This window comes from Haliotis rufescens, unplaced genomic scaffold, assembly GCF_023055435.1.
Source record: "Haliotis rufescens isolate VD_foot unplaced genomic scaffold, xgHalRufe1.0.p SCAF_11, whole genome shotgun sequence".
Classification (NCBI taxonomy): Eukaryota; Metazoa; Mollusca; class Gastropoda; order Lepetellida; family Haliotidae; genus Haliotis; species Haliotis rufescens.
The window spans coordinates 12,981,094-13,002,877 of record NW_025963791.1 but is presented as its reverse complement, the minus strand read 5'-3'; the positions used below and the strand labels follow the sequence as shown (position 1 = coordinate 13,002,877).

Here is a 21,784-nt window from a genome sequence, read left to right as displayed (position 1 = left end):
AGTAAATTAATGTATTCATTAAAAAGGGTTTTTCTTCTTCTTGTAATCTTGAAACACTAATCATTCAGCAGAATTACAGGTTACTGAAAGGGAACTATTGGGAAGTAACGGTCGTCGTATACAAGATGCTAGTTTTTTAAATGAATGAGTAAAAGGTGTGTCATTTGCTGTTTTCTTGTCTGCTTCAATTAACGATCCATGACAAACAAAATGTTTTGACATTTGATACATTTTAATACTATTCACCAGACAACTAATTTTAGTGTGTATCAGAAAACGTATAACTTTATGGGTAACAAGTTCTAGTTTCTTTAATTTACTGATGTTTTTATTGAGATTCTTACACCCCAATAAGTACTTGCCCTGTGTTTCAATCCCTTTACATGGTCCACAACTCTTTCAAAATACATTTTCTATCATTCAGAAATACCAATCAAGCCTCCTACAAATGAAGTGTTCAAACATATGACATCCCGTCCACCCACACAAGGCGGACGTATCTCAGCAGCTAACGACATGAGGCCCCCTGGCACAGCAGACGCCAGACTAAAATACACCAAGTCACCCTTTGTGAATGGACCCGTTCCAGACAACATGTGGAAACAACAACAGTCAATAAACAACAACACTTTTTAAATAAACCCAGATAGGAACAATTATACATTGATTAAGGTATTCATACTGAACTTGATGTGGTGCCTTACCTAATGGATGTTTCAGTGAAGATCAACTTTTTTATAATTGTGATGAGAAAATTTACATGACGTCCAAACTCCTGGAAATATTTATTAAACTCACCTTATAACCATGGCTCCATGGATAGTTCCTCTAGGAGAGAGTATACTATCCCCTAACATTCAGTCTAATGACGGATATCAGTAGTTTATATTTTCGTTGCTTGTAAAGCATCCTGTTTCGAGAAACTGATTTCTTGCTGGAGTCATGGCAACATGAGGTAGGGTCATGGTGACATGAATTATTGTCACGGCAACATGAGCTATATTGCTATGGTACAATGAAGGATCGTCAATCTCAAATGGCATCTTGCGACAGTATTATGAAATCTATACTACTCAAAAGAAGTTAAGGGCCACCCGATTATTTCATAATACTGGCATGACAGATTAACAATAGTTATATGAAAGAATCGGGTGGTCCTTAACTTCTTTGGAGTAGTATAGTTACTTACACTTGTGTTTTGTTTCCATTCACAGAGTGATGTAGTTTGAAGGCTGTAGTACGTGTACAGGAACAGTGTATGTTGTCATGGTTGACAAAAGCTCAAGCATTGGCTGTGATAGCTTTCCATTATACAGGGTGAATGGGGAAATGCCACGTAATCTGTTCTCCAACACTTTACATATTTTCAATTCATTGAAGTGCCTCTATTATTCATATTGTAATATTTATAGCACTCTTGATTCAACTTCAGTGGAAATATTTTTACCACTCTTTTTTATGTCAATAATGCAACACCTATATGTAATCTGTATTAAGGTATACAGTGCTGTTAAGATTTTATCAGATTTATACAAACTATAACAACTGTAAACTAATGATCATGAAACACAGTATATCTCAAGTTTTTGTGTGTGTCCTCCACCAAATTGCACAATATTAAAACAAGTTGTATAAAATTGTGTAAATAGTATTTCCTTGATCAAAGCACTGCATGTACCTGCTGCTCCCCAGTCATCAAGTCTGGACCAAGCATCACCAGACATACCCTTTCTTATGTTAGTATGGTTAGCTGTATAGAATATATCATTTCAGGAATTCTCGACTAATCAAACTGAAGGGGTTATGCTGACATTTCAAAGTCGTATTGACTTGTACATATATACTTAAATGTGAGCATGGTTTCAATCAAACTATCACATAAAGGACTGGTTATATATTATAGGGGAGGTTGGGTCAGAGGGAACCAGGGGAGGGTCAACGAAAAATATGATAATCTCTAAGGGAGGGTCATCAACAGAGTGCTTTTGCATTTTGTCCTTTCATGGAGGGTCATGAAAAAATGTACAAAGGCATGGGGAGTGTCATCGAAAAATAAGACAACCATTTGGGGAGGGTAATTTTTTTCAGTACATTAGTGCATCAAAATCCTCTGACTCACACACCCCTGTAATAAATGGCTGGTCACTTATATTGCTGACGTGTTGTTGCCCTGTGTTCCTGTTGTGTCTTAACACCTGTGTGTTCACATCCTGTGATAAGTCTGTACATAGCAGCAGAGTGGAATAAATCTAACACTGTTGACTGTTGTCTCGTTTTTCATAGCTTTAATCCCATACATCCGTCAGAGTTAAATATCATAAAGTGCAGGTTTAAAAAACCTTGACAAGTTTACATCAATAGTAGGACATTTCTTTCAATTGCACAGAGTCAAAGTAATACCATACATTGGCATCCAATTCTATCTTACTCAGTCCTTGTATTCATTTTGTCTTGACAGGGACAGTTGTCTCCCATGTCAAACTCAGTCACCGGCAAATAACCTTTAGAGTGAGTGAGTGGATGTTGTATGCCTCTAGGACATGATGACACATTATTCACCATGTCCACTAGGACAATGACACACCACCAGCCATTGCAACGTTTAGGGCATGATGACACATCATCTGCCATGCCTACCTCAAGAATAAGATGACATACCACCATCCAGGTGTCCCCCTAGGGCATGATAACACCATCAACCAGGTTGACCTCTAGAACATAATGACACACCATCAATCAGGTCGACCTCTTGGACATGATGACATACCATCAGTCAGGTCGACCACTAGAGCACAATGACACATCATCAACCAGGTTGACTTCTAGGAAAAGATGACATACCATCAGCCAGGTCGACCATTTGGACACAATGACATACCACCATCCAGGTGTCCCTCTAGGGCATGATAACACCATCAACCAGGTCGACCTCTAGGACATAATGACACACTATCAGCCAGGTCGACCTCCAGGTACTCATTACTCATATGATGTTTGATATGAGTTTGATGACCTTTTCTATCCATAAAAAAACTTTCTCAAATACAAAGCACAGTTTAAAGTAGTCATACAGCTGTATTAGTGGTTGATGAGAGGAGCCTCGTACTGACATTGATTTCACAATGGTTGAAAAACTAGAACAAGTAACAATGATGAAATGTGCATTTTTAGAAATATCTGAAAAATGAAAATGCCACTTGGCACTGTACCAACGTCTAAACACACTGCTCTGTTTGTCCATTCCTTGAGGTCAAATGGCAGTCCTATATTTCCTTAAAGTTGGCTTGACAGTCACTTTAAGAGCCAGCATCAGCTAGTATTGGCGTTTATTTGTTTACTACTGTTTACATCACTACATACTTCACTATTGACTGTTTCAGCTTTCACGGCAAGATCTTTATTAGGATCATCCTGTGCATCTTCCATTTCTTTTTCTTTCAATCCTTTTCTCTGAGGGAGGACTTGGAAAAATGCCTTCTTCCAATCTCTGGTCTCTGTATACCTCAAGAGGATCTCGAATACTGAAAACAGATCCAGAATCATCAGGGACCATTAAACAACTATGGTTCGATAACGTTCCTATGTTTGTCAACACCATACCTGTGCTTCTGGGTTTCACCAAAGTGGTAAACGCCTCTGACATACATCACTTCAGGCTTTCCATCCACATTTAGAAGCATGTCAGGCCAAATCTTGGATTTGTACCCACAGTCATAAGTTCCTGGATCACCAAAGGGAAGAAACTCTGCCAGTGAACAGGTCACTCATTGCACCCTAACCTACAATGTAAATGTGTTTGTTGATTGTTTACACCACAGTCGGCAATATTCCACTGACATCATGTTGGCCTGTAAATACTGAATCTGGGCCAGGCAAACAAGTGGTTGATAGCATGAACCACCCCCATGCTGTCAAGGATGATGACACACAATGAGCAAAGTCACAGAGACAGATCCCCATCTAAGCTGGGTCTTATGGGGGTTCAATCTACTGGGGTCCTATTCCAACCTGGAATCCCCACTACACAACATAATGTGTATTTCCCAGTCAGTAATCCTTCCAATAACCTCAACAGACCTTATTAACATTAGGACTGCCTCCATGGTCTAGTGGGCGGTCGGGTAGCCTAGCGTTCGCTCGTCACGCCAAAGACCCGGGTTCGATTCTCGACATGGGTACAATGTGTGAAGCCCATTTCTGGTGTCACCCGCCGTGATATTGCTGGAATATTGCTAAAAGCGGCGTAAAATCAAACTCACTCACTCACTCACTCACTCCATGGTCTAGTAGATAGAGCGTCTGCCCAGAGATGGAGATTGCACTTGTTGTTACCCTGCCTGGTGCTCGGCATTAAGGGGGTAAAAGAAGGACTGCTTGTCCCGGAATCAGTATGCTGTGTCTGAGTGGGGTTTCCATGATTACCTGCGGCATTGCATCTGAGTAGGAAGGCACTAGAAAACCTGCTTTAGTCTGTACCAGTACCAGCATCCACACACACACACACACACACATGTACATGCATGTTGTTATATAAGTACTATAATCTTGAACATTAAACCACATTTCACCACATTTAATCATGTGTATTCATATTTCCCTAGACATCAAACACAAGGTGCATGCCCAAAGCGCTAACATTATTACCCCAGTCTATGGATATAACCCCTCAGCTCCCTGGGGAGTGTACAACCCAAGCTGCCTGTGAGGCACCAGAGGTTAAACTGTAACATTAACATCTCATCCTACCAGGTAATCCACTACTGGGTGAAGAGAGGCACATTTCAGAGAAGTCACATGCCTAAGGCAACACCACATGTACTACATGTGCTTAAGTGTGGGGTAGGACCGAAGATTGGTTTGGTTGGTTTGGTTGGTTTGTTGTTTAACGCCGCACTCAGCAATATTCCAGCTATATGACGGCAGTCTGTAAATAATCAAGTCTGGACCAGACAATCCAGTGATTAATATCATGAGCATCGATCCACGCAATTGGGATCGATGACGTGTATCAACCAAGTCAGCAAGCCTGACCATCCGATCCCGTTAGTCGCCTTTTACAACAAGCATAGTCACCTTTTACGGCAAGTATGGGCTGCTGAAGACCTATTCTACCCCGGCGTCTTCACGGGCCAAAGAACTCTCAGGAGTCAAGCTGCCGAAGGTCACCCATCCAACTATTCTCTGTGGCCGACATTGCCTAACTTCAACTGATCTGTGACCTGTGTACAGTACCATGTGCCGACATATTAACATTAACCTTTTCTCTTTGCAAGGGATTAGCAAAAAGCGGTACTCATCAGGCCTATTTGTGAAATCCCAGTCCTTAATGAGTGAATTAATATCATAGTCACTTACCATATTAATACAAAATAGGCTAACATACCATATACAGTGACATATAAATGACTCAGTTAATGTCTAAATGTAAAGAACGTAGATGTAACCATGGTAACGAGGACCAAAAGAAGACATACAATCAGTCCTGTCTACAAGACCAGGGACCTGTTCCACAAAGCAATCTTAGCGCTAAGGTGATCGTAACAACCATACTTTTACATAGACTTGTGACAGTCATAGCGCTAAGACCCCTTTCTGGAACAGGTCCCTGGGCCTTATCTAGGCTCAGTGAATGATATTTGGCCTAAGTCTGCAGTAAATGTCAGTAAAAATTCCCAAATTAGAATAAAAACATTCAAAATTCATGTCAGTACTAATATTATGGCTCTGCAGAGTTGACTTGTACATCACTGCTAAAAGAGAGAATTTAATGATTAGTTTTACACTATTGGATTGAATACAATGTTAAAACACCTTTGAATTAAAGAAACTAAAAACTTTTAAAAAGACTAATTTACAAAATAATCCCCCCCCCCCCCCCCCCCCCCCCCCTTAATTTGCCTGCCAAGTGCATTTAGTTTAGAATCTCAGACACATTCCTGAAGATTTACTTTCACAACATGGGACTCTTACCGTGGTTTATGGTGAGGACTTTGCGTGTCTTCATGTCCACATATTCTGCTATGGGCAGCTGGGCGTGGCTGACCTCTCTGTCCACTGCCAGCTGGTGGCACATACCCTGGGGACACAGGACATAGAGTGGGTGAGTGAGGGAGTGAGTTCGGTTCAATTGGGATCGATGACATGCATCAACCAAGTCAGCGAGTCTGACCACCCAATCCACTTAGTTGCCTCTTAAGACAAGCATAGTTGCCTTTTATGGCAAGAATGGAATGCTGAAGTCCTATTCTACCCTGGATCTTCACGGGTCACCACTCTGGGAAAAACCAATGGGTACAGAAATGGTTTGGGGATTTGAACCCTGACCCTAGGATCCTTGCAGCACAGAGAAATGCAACATCTGTGGTCACTGCAGTCTTGATTGTTCAGGATATATCTCCATTATACCATGATAAATACCGAAGACCCATTCCCCACAACAGCTTCATATACTGTGTCCAATTCAAATGAAGCATAATATAGCTGCCCAAATAAATTAATCTGCTTTTTCATGATCAAAACGAGCAGCACTGTCACCAGAACATGATGGGCGTTGTTGCGTTTCATCTTAAGTTTTCATTAGAGGAAATATGGTATTTGCCACCCATGCACCCATTCTGGCGGTTGGCTGGGGGAGGGGTTGCTTCCCAGACCCCATGGACCCTCCCTTGAGACCTGCCTATGCATGCAGATCCCCCTGGCAAATGTCTGGGAAGTGATTGGAAAGTGTCTGAAAACTGCCTGGGAAATGTCCGGAAACTGTGTGGGAAATGTCTGGAAACTGTCTGGAAACTGTCTGCAAAATATCTCGGAAATATCTCGGCCGAGCCCAGGAGGGATGTGAAACTGAATATATTTTCACTATTTCACTGATTCATGCGTACAGGCATGACTTGCAACACTGGTCACCTTGTGATGGTTGTGGTCGACCAGTCCCCCGATGATGTACACCTTGTCATCCTCCAGCTCCTGCAGCACATTGGGGGAGTCACTGGACAGGTACACCACATCCCCCTTTGGGAACAGGTCCAGATAGTTCTCCGTCTTGAAGTACACCTGTAACAGACCGATACCTGGAGACACACAGACAGACACTCTATTGTTATGCAATTTCACATAGGTATATCTCCTGATGAAGCCAGCTTTGAATGATAAATATCCAATCCCACAAGAAAATGTGATGGAGTGTCACAATCCACAATATTACAGCATCTCACAGAAACCTGTAAATAATCAAGTCATGACAGGCCAGTGGTTGAAAGCATGAGCAACAATCCCCATGAGCAGGATGCGTTGACACACTGTATGGCTGATCAGATAGCTGCAAGCATGGGAGTCTACACTGCCCACAACATCAACAAAGGAAGACAATCAGGCCACTATTCACAGAGTGATCTTACCACTAAGACTAAGAAGTCTGCATTAAAGTACGGGCGCTACCACTAAGATTGCTTCATGAATATGGCCTAGCTTGTCTAGTGTATGCTAACTAGGTGCTAATAGTCGAGGGTTGTTTGTTTGTTGTTGAACACTGCACTCAGGTATATTTCAGATGGTGGTGGTCTGTAAATATTCGAGTCTGGACAAGACAATCAAATGACTGATACCATAAGCATTGATCTACACAATTGGGATACAGTGACATGCATCAACCAAGTCAGCGAGCCTGTTAGTCGCCTCTTACAACAAGCATGGGTTGTTGAACATCAATTCTAACCAGGACCTTCACAGGGGGTATCAAGTCCTATGGTTTGGTTAGGGTGAAACGCACCATCCATTGATCCTACTGAGCTCAGATAATTGTCTATGCGCCTACATAATTCTCATCAAATTCACTCAAACTAGGGTATGTTAGACCAGTCTGCCCTGGCATACCCACAGGGAGAGCAAAGTTATCTCCCCTGGAAACTACCACTACCGCTCCTTCCATGAAGGTTGTTCTACATATTTCACCAAACAAATAGCATCAATATTGTTCTTGTCACATCCATGGTTTGTATACTGAGAAATATTAATATGTACTAATGATTTGTTTTAATCGAAACTTGTTAATCAGTACGATTTCACCGGGAATGACATCATCCAGGTCAACAGGCTCCAGTGTACGTACATCCCATCCTTTGTAGTCACCAATCTGATCTAGTCTCTGCTGCGCCTTGCCGTTAATGCCACACACGTAGAACTAGAACAACAATAGTCACAATCTTCATTAAACCTTCAGGGGTGCAACTCGGCTGGTTATTTTGTCTAATGTTCAAGGTATCCTAACAGCTGGTCTGTTTAATGCCTCACTCGGCAATATTCCAGCTATATGATGGAGGTCTGTAAATAATCATGTCTTGACCAGATATTCCAGTGATTGACATTATGAGCATTGATCCACACAATTGGGATATGATGACATGCATCAACCAAGCCTGAACACCCAATACCATTAGTTGCCTCATACCACAAGCATGGGTTGCTGTAGGCCTTCCTAATCTGGCCCTAAGGGCTAGTAGAATTTAATATCTCTTAGGGGTGTCCTTATATGTTATCACTATTCAGGAGGATATGTTTCTGGTAAAGTTGCAATCCTAAGCTTCACGTAACACCTTCTTAAGATCTTTCAAAAATGTTAGTTTCACCCATTGGGATTCGGGGTAAAAATTGGTCCCCAGCAACCATGTTTGCCATGGATTGGGTGGTCATGATCATAATTCACTACTTCAGACCAAGAGATTAAGTTCCTTAATGTAGACAGCAGATGCAACCATGATGGACTGTACCTGAAGTGGGTTGTTTGCCCGTCTGTTGGCGGAGTAGCTATGTTGTATCTGCTGGACCAGATGGCGCACATCCTGCAGCAGACACAATACAAATATAAACATGCATGATAAGGCCACGCAATATTCCTTATATCAGGCAATGCAGACACAATACAAATATAAACATGCATGATAAGGACAGCCCAATAGTCATTATATCAGGCATGTGAGTATGGTTTGAACATTCTTTAGCCGCTTTTAGCAATATTCCAGCATCATCAGGCCCAGGGTCACCAGAAATAGGCTTCACACATTGTACCCATGTGGGGATTCAAACCTGGGTCTTAGGCAGGACCAGCGAATGCTTTGACCACTGGGCTACCCCATATGAGACTTGGTTCAGCTTGAGCCTACTTCAGCATTGGTTAGGGACATTCAGGTATATATCATGGAGGGAGACAGTGGGTATGACACTGTAACAGATGGGGCTGTCAGGACTGAGTGAGTTTGGCTCAACGCTGCTTTGAACGGTACGCCAGTTACATCACAGCGTGTCAGCTTGATGTGGGAGGAAAGCCTGAAATGGTGCAGGTCTTAGACATTTCCACTTTGGGTATGGTGCTGACAAACCTAAACACATAACTGGGGCAAACCAGGATTCTAACCCAATCATAGGTTTCTGGGGTGTAAGGGGATGCCACCCTGCAGTGAGTTTCAGCGCCTTAGATGACTGGGCCACCGGTGCTGTCAGGAAGCAAACCTCACACTACAGTGTGATAACAAGCACTACAACTACAGTCACATCCAGTCAAGTTCCCTACCTTCTCGGTCATTTGTTCGTCGAAGGAGCAGTCTATGACTGCCTTCACTTTACACCCTGAGTTCTGCATGCAGTTCTTCTTCAGGGATTTCCTGGACGGCCCTATATCCTGCCCTCTCTCTCGGGCATCTTCAAACTTCCGCTTCTTCTTCAACCTCTCCTGTTTTCTGAAACACAAGAAGGTAACCATAACAACACTGAAGAATTACGTGCTGTCACAAATTGTCCAACATTGTATTCACAGGTATCCTAACAAAACGGACATAATAGGCATAAGCAATATTTTTACATCCCACCCTCCTATCAAGGTATAACAGGGTTCCATTCTCAAATTAGGTTAACGTTATGTATGGAATATTTACACCATGCTAACCATGATATATGATAAAGTGGGATTAATGCTGGGCACAGGCAATATTGACCGCGTAGTCTGGGTATCGTCAAGCTCTCAAGTCTAGCCTCACATGTGGCATATTTACATGATTTAAGGGCCATAGTAAATGTATGAGGCTAGCCTGTTGAGCACCTGATACCAATGAACTGAATTGTGTGAAAACACCCCAAGTAATCTAAGCACTAACTTTGTCTACCAGGTCCACTGATTGAAGCTTCAGTAAAATCTCTTAGGCTGCATGGTATGTTAGTGAGTGAGTGAGTTGGGTTTAACACGGTTACTAACAGTATTCCAGTTATATCACAGTGTGTCAGCTTCATGTGGGAGGAAAGCGCAAAGCAATGCAGGTCTCAGCCATTTAGCACTTTGTTGATACCCACAAGCACAGATATGGTGCTGACAAGCCTAGAAACAATCGGGCGAAGCAAGATTCAAACCCACAATCATAGGTTTTTTGCGAGACCTAGGGACGCAACTCTGCACAGCGAAAGTGTGGCGACTTAGATAACTGGGCCTTCTGAGCCCCCCATCTATGGCATAAGACACTGTAGACTTAAAGCATATAAAATTGCAGCCAAGTTGGTCTTTACCAAAAAGAATTCTCACAAGTCCAAAATAATCATGTTCCTCAGTGTCAGACACAAAGGGGCCCATGGTTCTTTGATGATATAGTATTCAAATTTAGAGCCACTTAAAAAATAAATTTAAAGTTTAAAAAGTTAAAAAATATCCACCATATCATGACCATGATAATGATTCCTGGGCTTCCTCACTGAACACTGGCAATATAGATTAGTTACACATAAATAATGATAAACCAGGGTTACAGCTGTAACAGTCCTATGCCAAAAGGACACCAAGTGAAAACAGCCTCAACGGCTTGGCAAAAAACGTAAAATGTATATGTACATTGTGTGCATATATTCAAACAAATGAAACATAACAGATGAATACAGTCATTGGGGGAAAAAAAATCAGAATAAAAACAAACTGTAGGACTTTCATTCTTTACTATTAATTAGTTATTACACCTCACAAACTCATCATTTTCAAGGACATGTGAAAATTAATTTTGTATGGTTCAATATTATATATTCTGCTGATAGTTATGTGCATAAATATTTTTTATGGAAACAATACAATTTTAACATGTTTTAGTGGAGAGCCATCATCTGGTCTGAAACTGTAGAATAAGCCATTTATTTCATAATGGCATGTTTAAAGCATAACATGACTTGATAAGATATTTTGTTTCATAAACCACACCCATGTGAAAGGGGTGTTGTTATAAAATAAAAATTTCATACCAATAGCTTTTTTTCGACTTTTGTGGAAATTCAGAAGATTTGTTTTAATCAAATGGTGGCATAATAAAGTGACATTGATTCAACAAGTTGTTGAAATCTATTCACCTTGTTCAGTGGTTACTCTCGGGGTATGAGTTTATCCAATTATTAAATAAACACACCTTGTCCTAATCTGTCACCTAATTAATCTGTTTACTCAAGACAGACAAAGGTATGACTCAGCATCTGTTGCGAGGTGACTGCCTACACAGGATTTGTAATCAGCACACAACAATTCTTGCACCTCAGATGTCTCCACACTCGAAGTGTGTCCCGTCTTCCGTCTTCTGAACAATGTTCCATTATGCATATAAATACAAAATCTTTTGTTTATTATGTATTGAGGGTTGAAACCAATGAAGAGTGGGGTCATTTCACCAATGAGGCCATTTTATCTGGCACCATCAGTTACCATGGTTACCATGCTTACTGACCAAAATGTACCGAGCCAGTTGCTGGCTATAGAGAATTTTCCACATACCGCTTCTATCCTTATCTATAATAAGTTACACGTTTATTAACATTTTGACCACCTGTCGTGTTCAACGGGGGACTAATTTTCACCAGCTGTTAAAAATATAAATATGATAGAATCAGAAAGTCAAAGATGTGTTGGGAACCGCCCGGTCGAAACCCTGTCCGCAAATTCGTCATTGTCATATGAAATAAAACACATATTTATCTGAAACCTTTTCAACATTTTCGTTTCTTCCCATCGTTTGTGTTTTAGTAGTCGTTTCTTTGCCCTCTTTGATAAGCCCTTCATTTCCTCGTCGTCATCTGAATAATCATGGCTTTCGCTTTCACGTTCATCTTCAGAGTTGGAACACACTCCATCGTCTTTTATCACACTCTCGGCTTCTTGTTGCTCAGGTTCACTCATGATGACAGACCTGCAGTTCCATTAACAAAGTGAAAATACTTCAAAATAGTGTTGAAAAGAGAACATCAACAACCTCCATGCACACACATGGACGCAGACATCTTGCTTCTCGCGTTTTCTCGTGGGATCAACACACGTCGTCTGCTATTGCTACAAGTTTTACATTATAACACTAATTGCAACAAAAACTGTTATTCCACGGTTTTAATAGTTATCTTTCAAATCTATATGTTTAACATTTGGTTAAGAAAAGTCTACAAAAGAATACTTGAAAGTGAATATATATATATAAACGTGGGAGAAAGCAGCGTTCATTTTTATTATGTGAATGCAGAGAAACTCCACGGGAGTTTCTAGAGCACAGGAACTCGAAATTAAGGAAGTGGGTTGCAGATGGAGCTAAAACAATCGGGTCGTCAGCTGGACCCGCGTTATGCCATACTGCATAATTATCCATAACCAAAGGCATCCCGCAATCAGAGACAAAGGGTTAGCAAGATATCACTGAATAGCTGGACTTTGTCCATTCAGGCCACAGGTCCCGAGTCTGAGAGAGGAGTTACATGCGTACAACTTGGCGACCATTCACCAGCATCATGAACCGGTCACACTTGTGCCTCTCGCCGGCTCTGCTTCTTGTCATATTTACCATCATACAAAGTAAGTTTTGATTGATGTTTTAAATGGGGAGTATCACGGTTATCACGGAAAGTTGAATTAGCGCGTGTACCCCCGTTAACCAGTATCAGGTTCCTGTACATGCAGAGGAAGAAAACCTTGCTTTAGTGTGCCTCGCTGACGTGGCCAGCGAAACTTGTTGATATTTCATCAGTTTAGTTTGAAATATTCATACTGTGTCGCTATATGTAAAGTCCTTGCACTTTATGGCCGCTGTGGGTTTATCATACGCCGGTAATCCCTGACGTCAGATGCAAGATCACCACTGATAATACGCATGCATGGCGAAGTGACATTTAAGAGATCATTCGTATCTTACAGATTGGAATTAATGTATGTCTTACCAAATAAAATCAAAGCATGCTCTTAGAATGTTGACATGTATTTCAAGTAAAAGAGCAGCTTAACCAGAGCCTGGAATGTGTAACTCCATACTTAAGTGTAATGTCAGTTGGGTAAAGAGTAGGATCCGGGTACCCATAGAACTACCCAGATCCGTGATTGGTCACAGGATATATTGGTTAATGACAAAAAATCACTATATCTCCTTCATTACACAACAGGTAAAAAAAAATTCTTTTTGACTTTGCATGCATTCCTTCTTATTTTTATATGCTTGAATAAAGATAAAGCTTCATTCAGCTTCAGATTATTTTATATGTTTATCTAAATACTTTTTGCCAGGGCTCACATCAAACAATTCCCAATCCGACAACTCCCAACTCTTGAGACTCTATGCCGCTAACAGGTACCCAGGTAGGGTTGGGTAATAGGGGGTCAGGTACCTGGGGGTCGGGTACACAGGTCGTAAATTTGACCTCATCCCAGCCCTAAGCTTAATGATGTAACTGAATTCATATGTGGAATTCACCCACGGAAAAATTACCACCAAATGCTTTGGGCATTAATTATTTATTTCACATTTTTATTTCACATCTAATCTATGGGTTTTGGCAATGTGCATATTGTTTAAACAAAATTAAGGCGAGGCGATAACATTTGACATACATTTACTATTTAGTGACCATACATGTCTTTTGTAGAGACATAACAATATTTAGAATTTTGTATGCTGTAGTTTCTGACAAAATGTAATGTATTAAACCCCCAAACAATGGATCAGAAATGAATTGGTGACTAGTTGGATGCAACACATCCTGCTGAAAATAAATCTATATAATCACAACAATCTTTGAAATCACAGTAATTGTGCATAGCCATGCATGATATCACTCTGTGCCTTTTGCATCAACCAGCAAGACCTTCACTGTTAGCGTCACTTTCAATTGATTTTAGTGTTATCATATAGAGTTTCATTAACTAATGTTACTAGATCAAACATAATTTTACCAGACTAGGACTTTGTGGCTAAAGTCACAGACTGACATATAGTCTATTTTGGTTTATCTAATCGCCCACCCCCTAAACATAATGTACAATCTGTAGGTAAAACATAAAATGTTACTTTATACTCATACCAAAACAAAATATTATTTAAAACTGCCTGGTCGATAAATATACCTATAATGAAAAAAAGTTAGTTTATTCAGTACACCCACCTTTTTAAACAAGGTAAATGCATTTTTCCCACACTGCACATGACCTATGAGGACCATGGTGAATGTTTTGACAGTTGTGTTTTGAGTCATTGGGATGTTTTGACAAGCATGAATGTTAATAGTCCACAAGTAGCTCAACTAATTTAATAAATCATAACCCTTCTTTAAAAGTTATTATAGGCAAACATACTTTGTTTTCAAATTAAAAAAGGTGGTTTACAAGCATGATAAATGTGAGCTATTCAAACATATTGATAATGATATGTATATATCATTATTGTCAATAACAGGTAACGTTTAAAAGGAAGTAAAACATGGGACATGATTATTCATTATTTGCTGATTCAGGCTCCCTATTGGTTTTAGATAACCTCTGCACTTGGACCAAAGAGTAAATGTCACCATGGTCAATGTCGTTATCAGCATTATCATTGGTTATGACCAAGGCCTATGGCACAATGGAGGCGTATCACACGTGTAACTATGCAATACGCTGTCCACTGGCTTGTCACCACATTAGATACAGAAATCTGATAGCACTGGGATATAATAACAGATGAACAGCCACAAAAATCGTATATCTTATGAGTTGAAGCTTGTGGAATTGTTTCCAGATATTAGTTTTGTATGCAATTCAAAAATAGACAATGTATTGCCCAAGTGAAATTTGTCTTCTTCTTCTGACTCTCCTGCCAGGTATGGTATTGTTTTATTATGCAACCACATTTATAATATGCTGGAAATGATTCATTTTCATAGATAATTTGGAATCATTCATTCCCTAGCAACAAGCATAACAATTTAGTAGGAGCTCTCGGACAACAATGACATGCTCATACAATGACCTTGAAACAATGACTAAACTTTGCTCCATCTTATAGATAAGTGTGTGGGTGAAGACAAGGGTTGTCCATGACATGAGACATGGTGTATCTATATAGCTGGCATGTGCCATGATGTATAGACACAAGCCAGAGGATTATTTCACAACTTGTTTTGATAATCTGTTACTTTCCTTGGTTGAGTCTGCATGAAAGGTTTCCAATTAATAATATTAAGGATCAGGGATTTATCTATGATACAAAACTGCAAGTGCTGTAAGAAAAAAATAGAAAAGCATTAATTTGTTTCAAAAATATTCTTTCCACCATTTCAAGGATATTTGAAAATTTGATGTGTGCAAAATGTAAAATTTAGTACTTGTGCCATTTCCCTTTTACGGGTCCCGTTATCAGAAACATAAAAGTCACCTTTATGATTATCATGATTATACTGGCATAATACAAAAACTGGTCCAATTCAAACACAAGCATTCATTCAATAATACAAAACCTGGCCCACTGCAAACACAGGCAATCACTCAAAAATACAAAATACAAAATCTGGTCCGCTGCGAACAAATTCACTGTTTGGAATGTTAAGAGTAACCGCTTGTTTAATGTATTTGCACATTGTTTGTTTTTTTCAGGATTATTATGATAGTTGCTTGTATGGAATATTAATATTGTCAACTTAGTTTTTACTGTTCCCATTCAGTTTCTGCCCTGAAGTATGAGACTGGGAAGACATACAAGTATTCATACAGTACATCAGTGTTGTTTAACGACCTGGACAGTCGGAGGGAAACCAAGGCTCAGAGGGACACCGGAGTACAACTTTCTCTGGGGTTGGACATCACACCCCTGTTGCAGGAGGATGAGTCACAGCTGTTCAAGTTGAAGGTTGGTTACATATTCAGTGGACAGATCTGTTTGTCAGGCATAAATAAGGGACAGGTCATAGGATATTTAGTGAGGGGGGGGGGGGGGCGGGGGTTAAAAGATTTTTGTTTTGAGAAAAGATTTTTGTTTTGAGAAATGCTGTTTCTCTTTTCATGTGTTTTACTAACAAAACTGTACAGAGGATGTCTTTTGATTAAATGCTTGTGAATCACACAAATTTGTTTCCTCATCCTTTCAGAGACAAAATAATATATCTCAAAGCCGTAACCAAGATATATTCTGTCTTAATCAAAACTCCCATTTGTCCATGTGTTTACCATGTTTACAGGGTTGAACAATCATGTAATTTTCATGATTGTCGAGGAACAGGGACTATACACCTTAGTCCTATGCCCATTGTGATCAAGGTCTAGTGACTTTTGTCAAACTGAGATATTTTCTCTGTGTGACTATGAGATCCTTAACTGCCAGACTCACATAATATACCAAAGAAACATAGTTAAGGATGATGAATATTTTCGGTGAGATATTTGGGTATTGATGACAGAGCCCAGAATGTCATAATAATTTCCCAAAAAATGTTCATGATCTCAAAAAGATTTTTCAGTATAGAATGTGAAAAAAATGAGTTTGGGTGACTTGAAATGAAATTTGCTAGGTCTGTCAGTTAGCCTCAACGTAATCCCACTTTAACTCTATGACAACATTTAAAGATGAGACAAAACAGTCACAACAAGTTTGTGATACGTCAGTGCAATATTTCAAGACTATGAACATGCTTAGTCTATAATGCAGAAGGACCAGTAAAGACTAACGCCCCAAAATATTGATATGGTTCTTATCACATTTATGGAACAATCTGAACCTACAGAATCTGTTAACTTTAGTCACAGATCCAAAGTCTTGAGACAGGAATTAAACCTGACAAGCCTATGGACAGGGCTTTAAGTCACTTGTACATGCACATGAATCTTGGTTGAGACTGAGGAAGCGCCCTCTATCTCATAATGTCATTAATATCCTTATTCGATGTATAGAACCCTGAACTGTGCTGTCTTACTTCACTTCTGCTTGACAACGATATAAGGATCTATTCCGAAACGCCGCAGAATAATACAATAAAGAAGTTGCCATCCATAAATTTATCTTGTCTTTACTGTCACTTACCAACTTCTAAAAACTTGCCAATCAAACTTTTCAATTGTGTCATTAGTTGTTTGGAAGATTTTGTACAATTTATCACTTAGGATAACACTCTTTGTCATATGTTTTTTTCCCTTATTTGTTTTCGGACAATGGACCTATGATTGCACAACAAATATGCTGTCATAGTGTCAATGTTAATCTTCCTTACATCATGCTTAATTTAAACAAAAGAACAATAGTGTTAATCCAAATATTGACACAGCTAGTTGATGACCATTAAGTCCACTGGCCACAAAGTCACCCACCCAGAACAGTTCCCTGTTCCAGGTCCAAGTCAGGCAGGCCCTGATGGGTTTCAAAACACTGATAAGCAAATCAGCTTGTGATGGGAGTGATCTCATCAACTTGGTGTCACATACAATACTATCTGGACACAGTTAATGCCCTTCTTGACCACACTTTTACCAGAAATTCATGATCTTTACAGTGCAGTGAATTCCTGAAACTATACAGTACTGTTCCCATATTCCCAGTGATATGTGGTTGCTCAGTTGTCTAACGCATTGCAATTTACAGTGTTGAGTTGCGTCCTTAGGTGTGCCAGAATCCTATGATTGTCGGTTCCAATTCCAGATTCATCCTGTTTATACTCTCTCTGTTTGTTAGCACCTGCCCTTGCTTGTGGGTTCCATGAAAACATCCAAGACCTACATCATGTTACAACATGTTATACTATACAAAGTGCTTTACTCATTCATGCAAACTCTAAAGCTAAAGCTCCACCACATTCCTTTGAAATTATCATTGTTGTTTGTTTCACTTTTTTCCTTTTTGTCATTCCAGATGATTCAAATTTATTTTTTTACATTATTTTGATATCACTTGCGTGCTACTTTGGTAAACTTTCTTGAACAACCTTCCCCTCTAGATAGCAAAATTCTTCCAAAAAGTGATAAATTCCTTGATGACCAAATTTGGAATCTTTTCTATATTTTAAATTATTTAAGATTTTCAGTTGCCAGTGTACTATAATCTCTGATAAGTTGAATTCCCAAACATTTCACACCATTATATGTAAGCTCAATTCCATTAAATCCTGTTGATGAGGGACGATTCTGAATAGGCTAAGTACTACGCTTTTCACTTTATCTTTAGCCTGTCATACAAAAATTCTATTCTTTTTTTTGTAAAGTACGAGGATTACCATTTCTTTTGAGATGTAATTATGATGTTAATAAGTTGAATATTTCTTTACCATCTTTTTATAAATATATGCTGAATTGCTGTGTTGAAATTGCAGAAATAGAAAATTATGTCTTCAACCAAATAATATGGAACAATAAATTGGTCACATTAAACAAGAAATCTTTTATAAAGAATGTTGGGTAAAATCTGGATTTGTAATTGTTAGAGATTTGTTTGATGTTAGCAGAAGGATAATGATAAAACAAGAAATGCAACAGACATATAATCTGAATTTATCATCCAAAACTGGCTCCCACAGGAGATATCGCTTGGATTAGATCAAGCGATATCTACACTGTAGATATCGCTGCAATGAAATTACATCACAATGCTTTGCAGACCATTGTGACGTCACAATCAAATGACATCACTAATGGCTCTGCTACTGAAGCTGTTAGCAGTACTTTTTACACTGAAAACACTGCTAATTACTGTCTACAAATTGAAAAAGTTGGAAGAATGATGTTGGATGATAAATAAAATCTCACCCTCGTGTCTTTTGATATCAAATATATCAACACTCGTTGATAAAAGTGGCAAAAATCCTCAGCAAGCCTCGGAATTTTTCCACTTTTATCAATTCGTGTTGATAGATATATAGAGAATCTCCCCGAGTGTCTTTTGATATCAAATATATCAACACGAGTTGATAAAAGTGGAAAAATTCAAAAGACACTCGGGTGAGATTCTCTATATATCTATCAACACGAATTGATAAAAGTGGAAAAATTCCGAGGCTTGCTGAGGATTTTTGCCACTTTTATCAACGAGTGTTGATATATTTGATATCAAAAGACACGAGGGTGAGATTTTATTTATCATCCAACATCATTCTTCCAACTTTTTCAATTTGTAGACAGTAATTAGCAGTGTTTTCAGTGTAAAAAGTACTGCTAACAGCTTCAGTAGCAGAGCCATTAGTGATGTCATTTGATTGTGACGTCATGGTAACTGGTGACGTCACAATGGTCTGCAAAGCATTGTGATGTAATTTCATTGCAGCGATATCTACAGTGTAGATATCGCTTGATCTAATCCAAGCGATATCTCCTGTGGGGGCCAGTTTTGGATGATAAAATAATAATATTACAAGACCTGTTAAAAAAGCAATTGGGGGCAATATGTATTACCCTTATGAACATCATTTTTTGTTTGATGCATCCTCAGAGCTGCAGGGAAAGATCATAAATGAACATGTAAAGTCTAAACAGATTTATTCAAGTTTGATTGAAAAGAAAATCACTGTGCCTTTGTGACAGTCATCATAGATGGACAAGATATATGCTTTTATTCTAGATCTTCCACTACCCAATAACTGGAAGGAACTGCCGTTTAAGAGTACATATAACATTGTTCCATGTAAAAAGTGGCTTTTTAAGCTCAACATAAGTAAACAACAGATTGTGATGTTTGTCAAACAGCAGATGATATGACCCATTACTTTTTTAGCTGCAGTAATGTTTCTGAAATGATGAAAGATTATGAAACATTTCCTGAATAAGTTTACAAACAACCTCTTTCAGTCAGTATGGTTCATTAGATAATACTGATCCTGTATTTGATTTTCTGAACTTTCATGTGAAATATTTTACATATGTCTCATTATGCAAATATTAGGATGGTTGTAGAAAATTATATAACTGTTCTGAGACAGTCACTTATATTATGGAAATATGCAAAGAAATAATATCACTACTTGACAGGGTATTAACTGAGCTGCACACATCAAATATTGTTCATGGAATAATTTGGAAGACCAGTAGTCCCTGACCATGTGAACTTGTATGGTCATGTACATCGTGGTTGAGTATCATAAACAAAAATAAATAAAAAAGCTACTGTATATTGCCTTCTCTAAAGCGACGCCACATATAAGACAACCCCCCTGTACAAGCCCCCTAGTTCGAGGTACGAAAAACTCGCCTTATACACAGCGATATACGGTATAACATATGTCATGTTCCAGCTTAACACTGCCACCGTACTGAGTGCGTCCAGGGAGAGCCAGGAGAGGACCCTGGGGACCCTGCTCAAGTACCCTGTGTACTTTGAGTTGAACAAGGACAGCATTGGGAGGCTGTTCGTCCCGGAGACAGAGTCGGCATTCTGCAGCAACATCAAGAAGGGCATCATCTCCCTCTTCCAAGTCCAGGAACAACCCGGGGACAGAACAGAGGTAGGTGTGATGTATCTACAGTCAGTAGGGGAAAAGGATGTACACAGGCTGTTAAAGGGACAGTTCGTCGGCGGTTCTGTGTGCTTTTAAATCATGCATGAAATAATTTCCATGTGCGACGTCACATGCCAGATTCAATTCTGAAATCAAAGATATAGAGCTCTGCACAGCGAATCCGACAATGCATCTGCTGCACAGAGTAAACTGCCTTCAGTAATTCTTTTTTTATTAGAGGCAAATTGAAGAGAAAACTTGTGTGTTTTTCTCACAATATAAATATGCCTTGGTTGTATGAAGCCAATCAATCTCTTACCCAGAGTTCCTAAAAAATATCTTAAAACATGCCCCATGGAAAGCTAGCAATACAGTCACTTTGATGTGTAAAGCTTATATTGTCATGCACCTCACTGTTGCAGTTGTAGTGGTATGTCTATATAATTATGCAAAACAATATGTAAAGCTTGCATTAGGTCCGTCTGTAAAAATTCTTAGTTCAGAATAAGTGCTTTTGTTTACGAAAAATAAGAAGAGAAAAGTCTGGTCACATGATAAGTGTACACCCGCAATGTGGTCAATGGAGCTGAACATTCTGTCGTGGAAAAGGCGCGCAGAGGCAAGTAAGCTCTGGGTTTATTGGCTATTGTTCTTAAAAAAAGTTTCAGAATGGTCAGCATCCTGTCCCTTTAATATGCACAGTGTACTTAGCAGCAACAGATTTACCAGTACATGAGTCAGAACTCATTCAAAACAACACTCTGACTGTTTTTGTGATAAGATGTTAAGACAGAAAAGTTGCTTGAACTTTGCTTTATGTCTACTGTATCTCTATCCTAAGCCTTTTCTTTGTTATATCCCTGCTCTATCATGTCTTTATTGCAACCCTGCTTAATATCATAACCCTGCTGTATTTTGTAAACCTTGCAATATCATTATATTGTGTTCTACCCTTGTCAATATCATTATCATGATCTAGGTAATTCTTTATAACCATATTATATCCATGTTATAACTGTATTATCACCCTGCTGCAACCCTACTCTGTTATGACCACATTATAACTATTATAACACTG

General features: G+C 39.2%; 3 protein-coding genes across 5 annotated transcripts in view; 2 read left to right on the top strand and 1 right to left on the bottom strand.

Annotated features, from left to right (window-relative positions):
- The window catches only part of LOC124141135, a 36,368-nt gene extending 34,106 nt beyond the window's left edge, over positions 1-2,262 (top strand). For both annotated transcript variants that reach the window (XM_046509041.2, XM_048392257.1), the window contains exon 8: positions 425-2,262. In XM_046509041.2, the coding sequence (XP_046364997.2) occupies positions 425-636 (212 nt within the window). In that variant the 3' untranslated portion in view covers positions 637-2,262. The remainder of the gene's footprint in view (positions 1-424) is intronic.
- On the bottom strand, positions 2,093-12,310 carry LOC124141136 (tRNA methyltransferase 10 homolog A-like). Its single transcript, XM_046509043.2, has 7 exons — positions 11,994-12,310; positions 9,566-9,731; positions 8,766-8,837; positions 8,108-8,179; positions 6,907-7,053; positions 5,971-6,076; positions 2,093-3,521 (listed from the first exon to the last, which is right to left on the bottom strand). The coding sequence occupies exons 1-7, from the start codon at positions 12,185-12,187 to the stop codon at positions 3,310-3,312; spliced, it is 969 nt and encodes a 322-aa protein (XP_046364999.2). The 5' UTR covers positions 12,188-12,310; the 3' UTR covers positions 2,093-3,309.
- Positions 12,311-12,541: 231 nt separating this feature from the next.
- LOC124141134 (microsomal triglyceride transfer protein large subunit-like) overlaps positions 12,542-21,784 on the top strand; it is a 48,380-nt gene continuing 39,137 nt past the window's right edge. Inside the window, exons 1-3 of one of the 2 annotated variants that reach the window (XM_046509039.2) lie at positions 12,542-12,847; positions 15,961-16,145; positions 20,503-20,712. In XM_046509039.2, the coding sequence (XP_046364995.2) occupies positions 12,751-12,847; positions 15,961-16,145; positions 20,503-20,712 (492 nt within the window). In that variant the 5' untranslated portion in view covers positions 12,542-12,750. Of the gene's footprint in view, positions 12,848-14,995; positions 15,121-15,960; positions 16,146-20,502; positions 20,713-21,784 lie in introns of those variants that run through there. The other variant, XM_046509040.2, reaches the window with a different exon arrangement.

What these genes read in the sequence shown, in the direction of transcription:
- LOC124141136 (XM_046509043.2), bottom strand. Translation starts at nt 12,187, where the DNA reads ATGAGTGAACCTGAGCAACAAGAAGCCGAGAGTGTGATAAAAGACGAT. An exon ending in GAAACGAAAATGTTGAAAAG is followed by an intron (nt 9,732 to 11,993) that starts GTTTCAGATAAA and finishes CTTGTGTTTCAG; the next exon opens with AAAACAGGAGAGGTTGAAGA. An exon ending in GGGCAAACAACCCACTTCAG is followed by an intron (nt 8,180 to 8,765) that starts GTACAGTCCATC and finishes TTGTTGTTCTAG; the next exon opens with TTCTACGTGTGTGGCATTAA.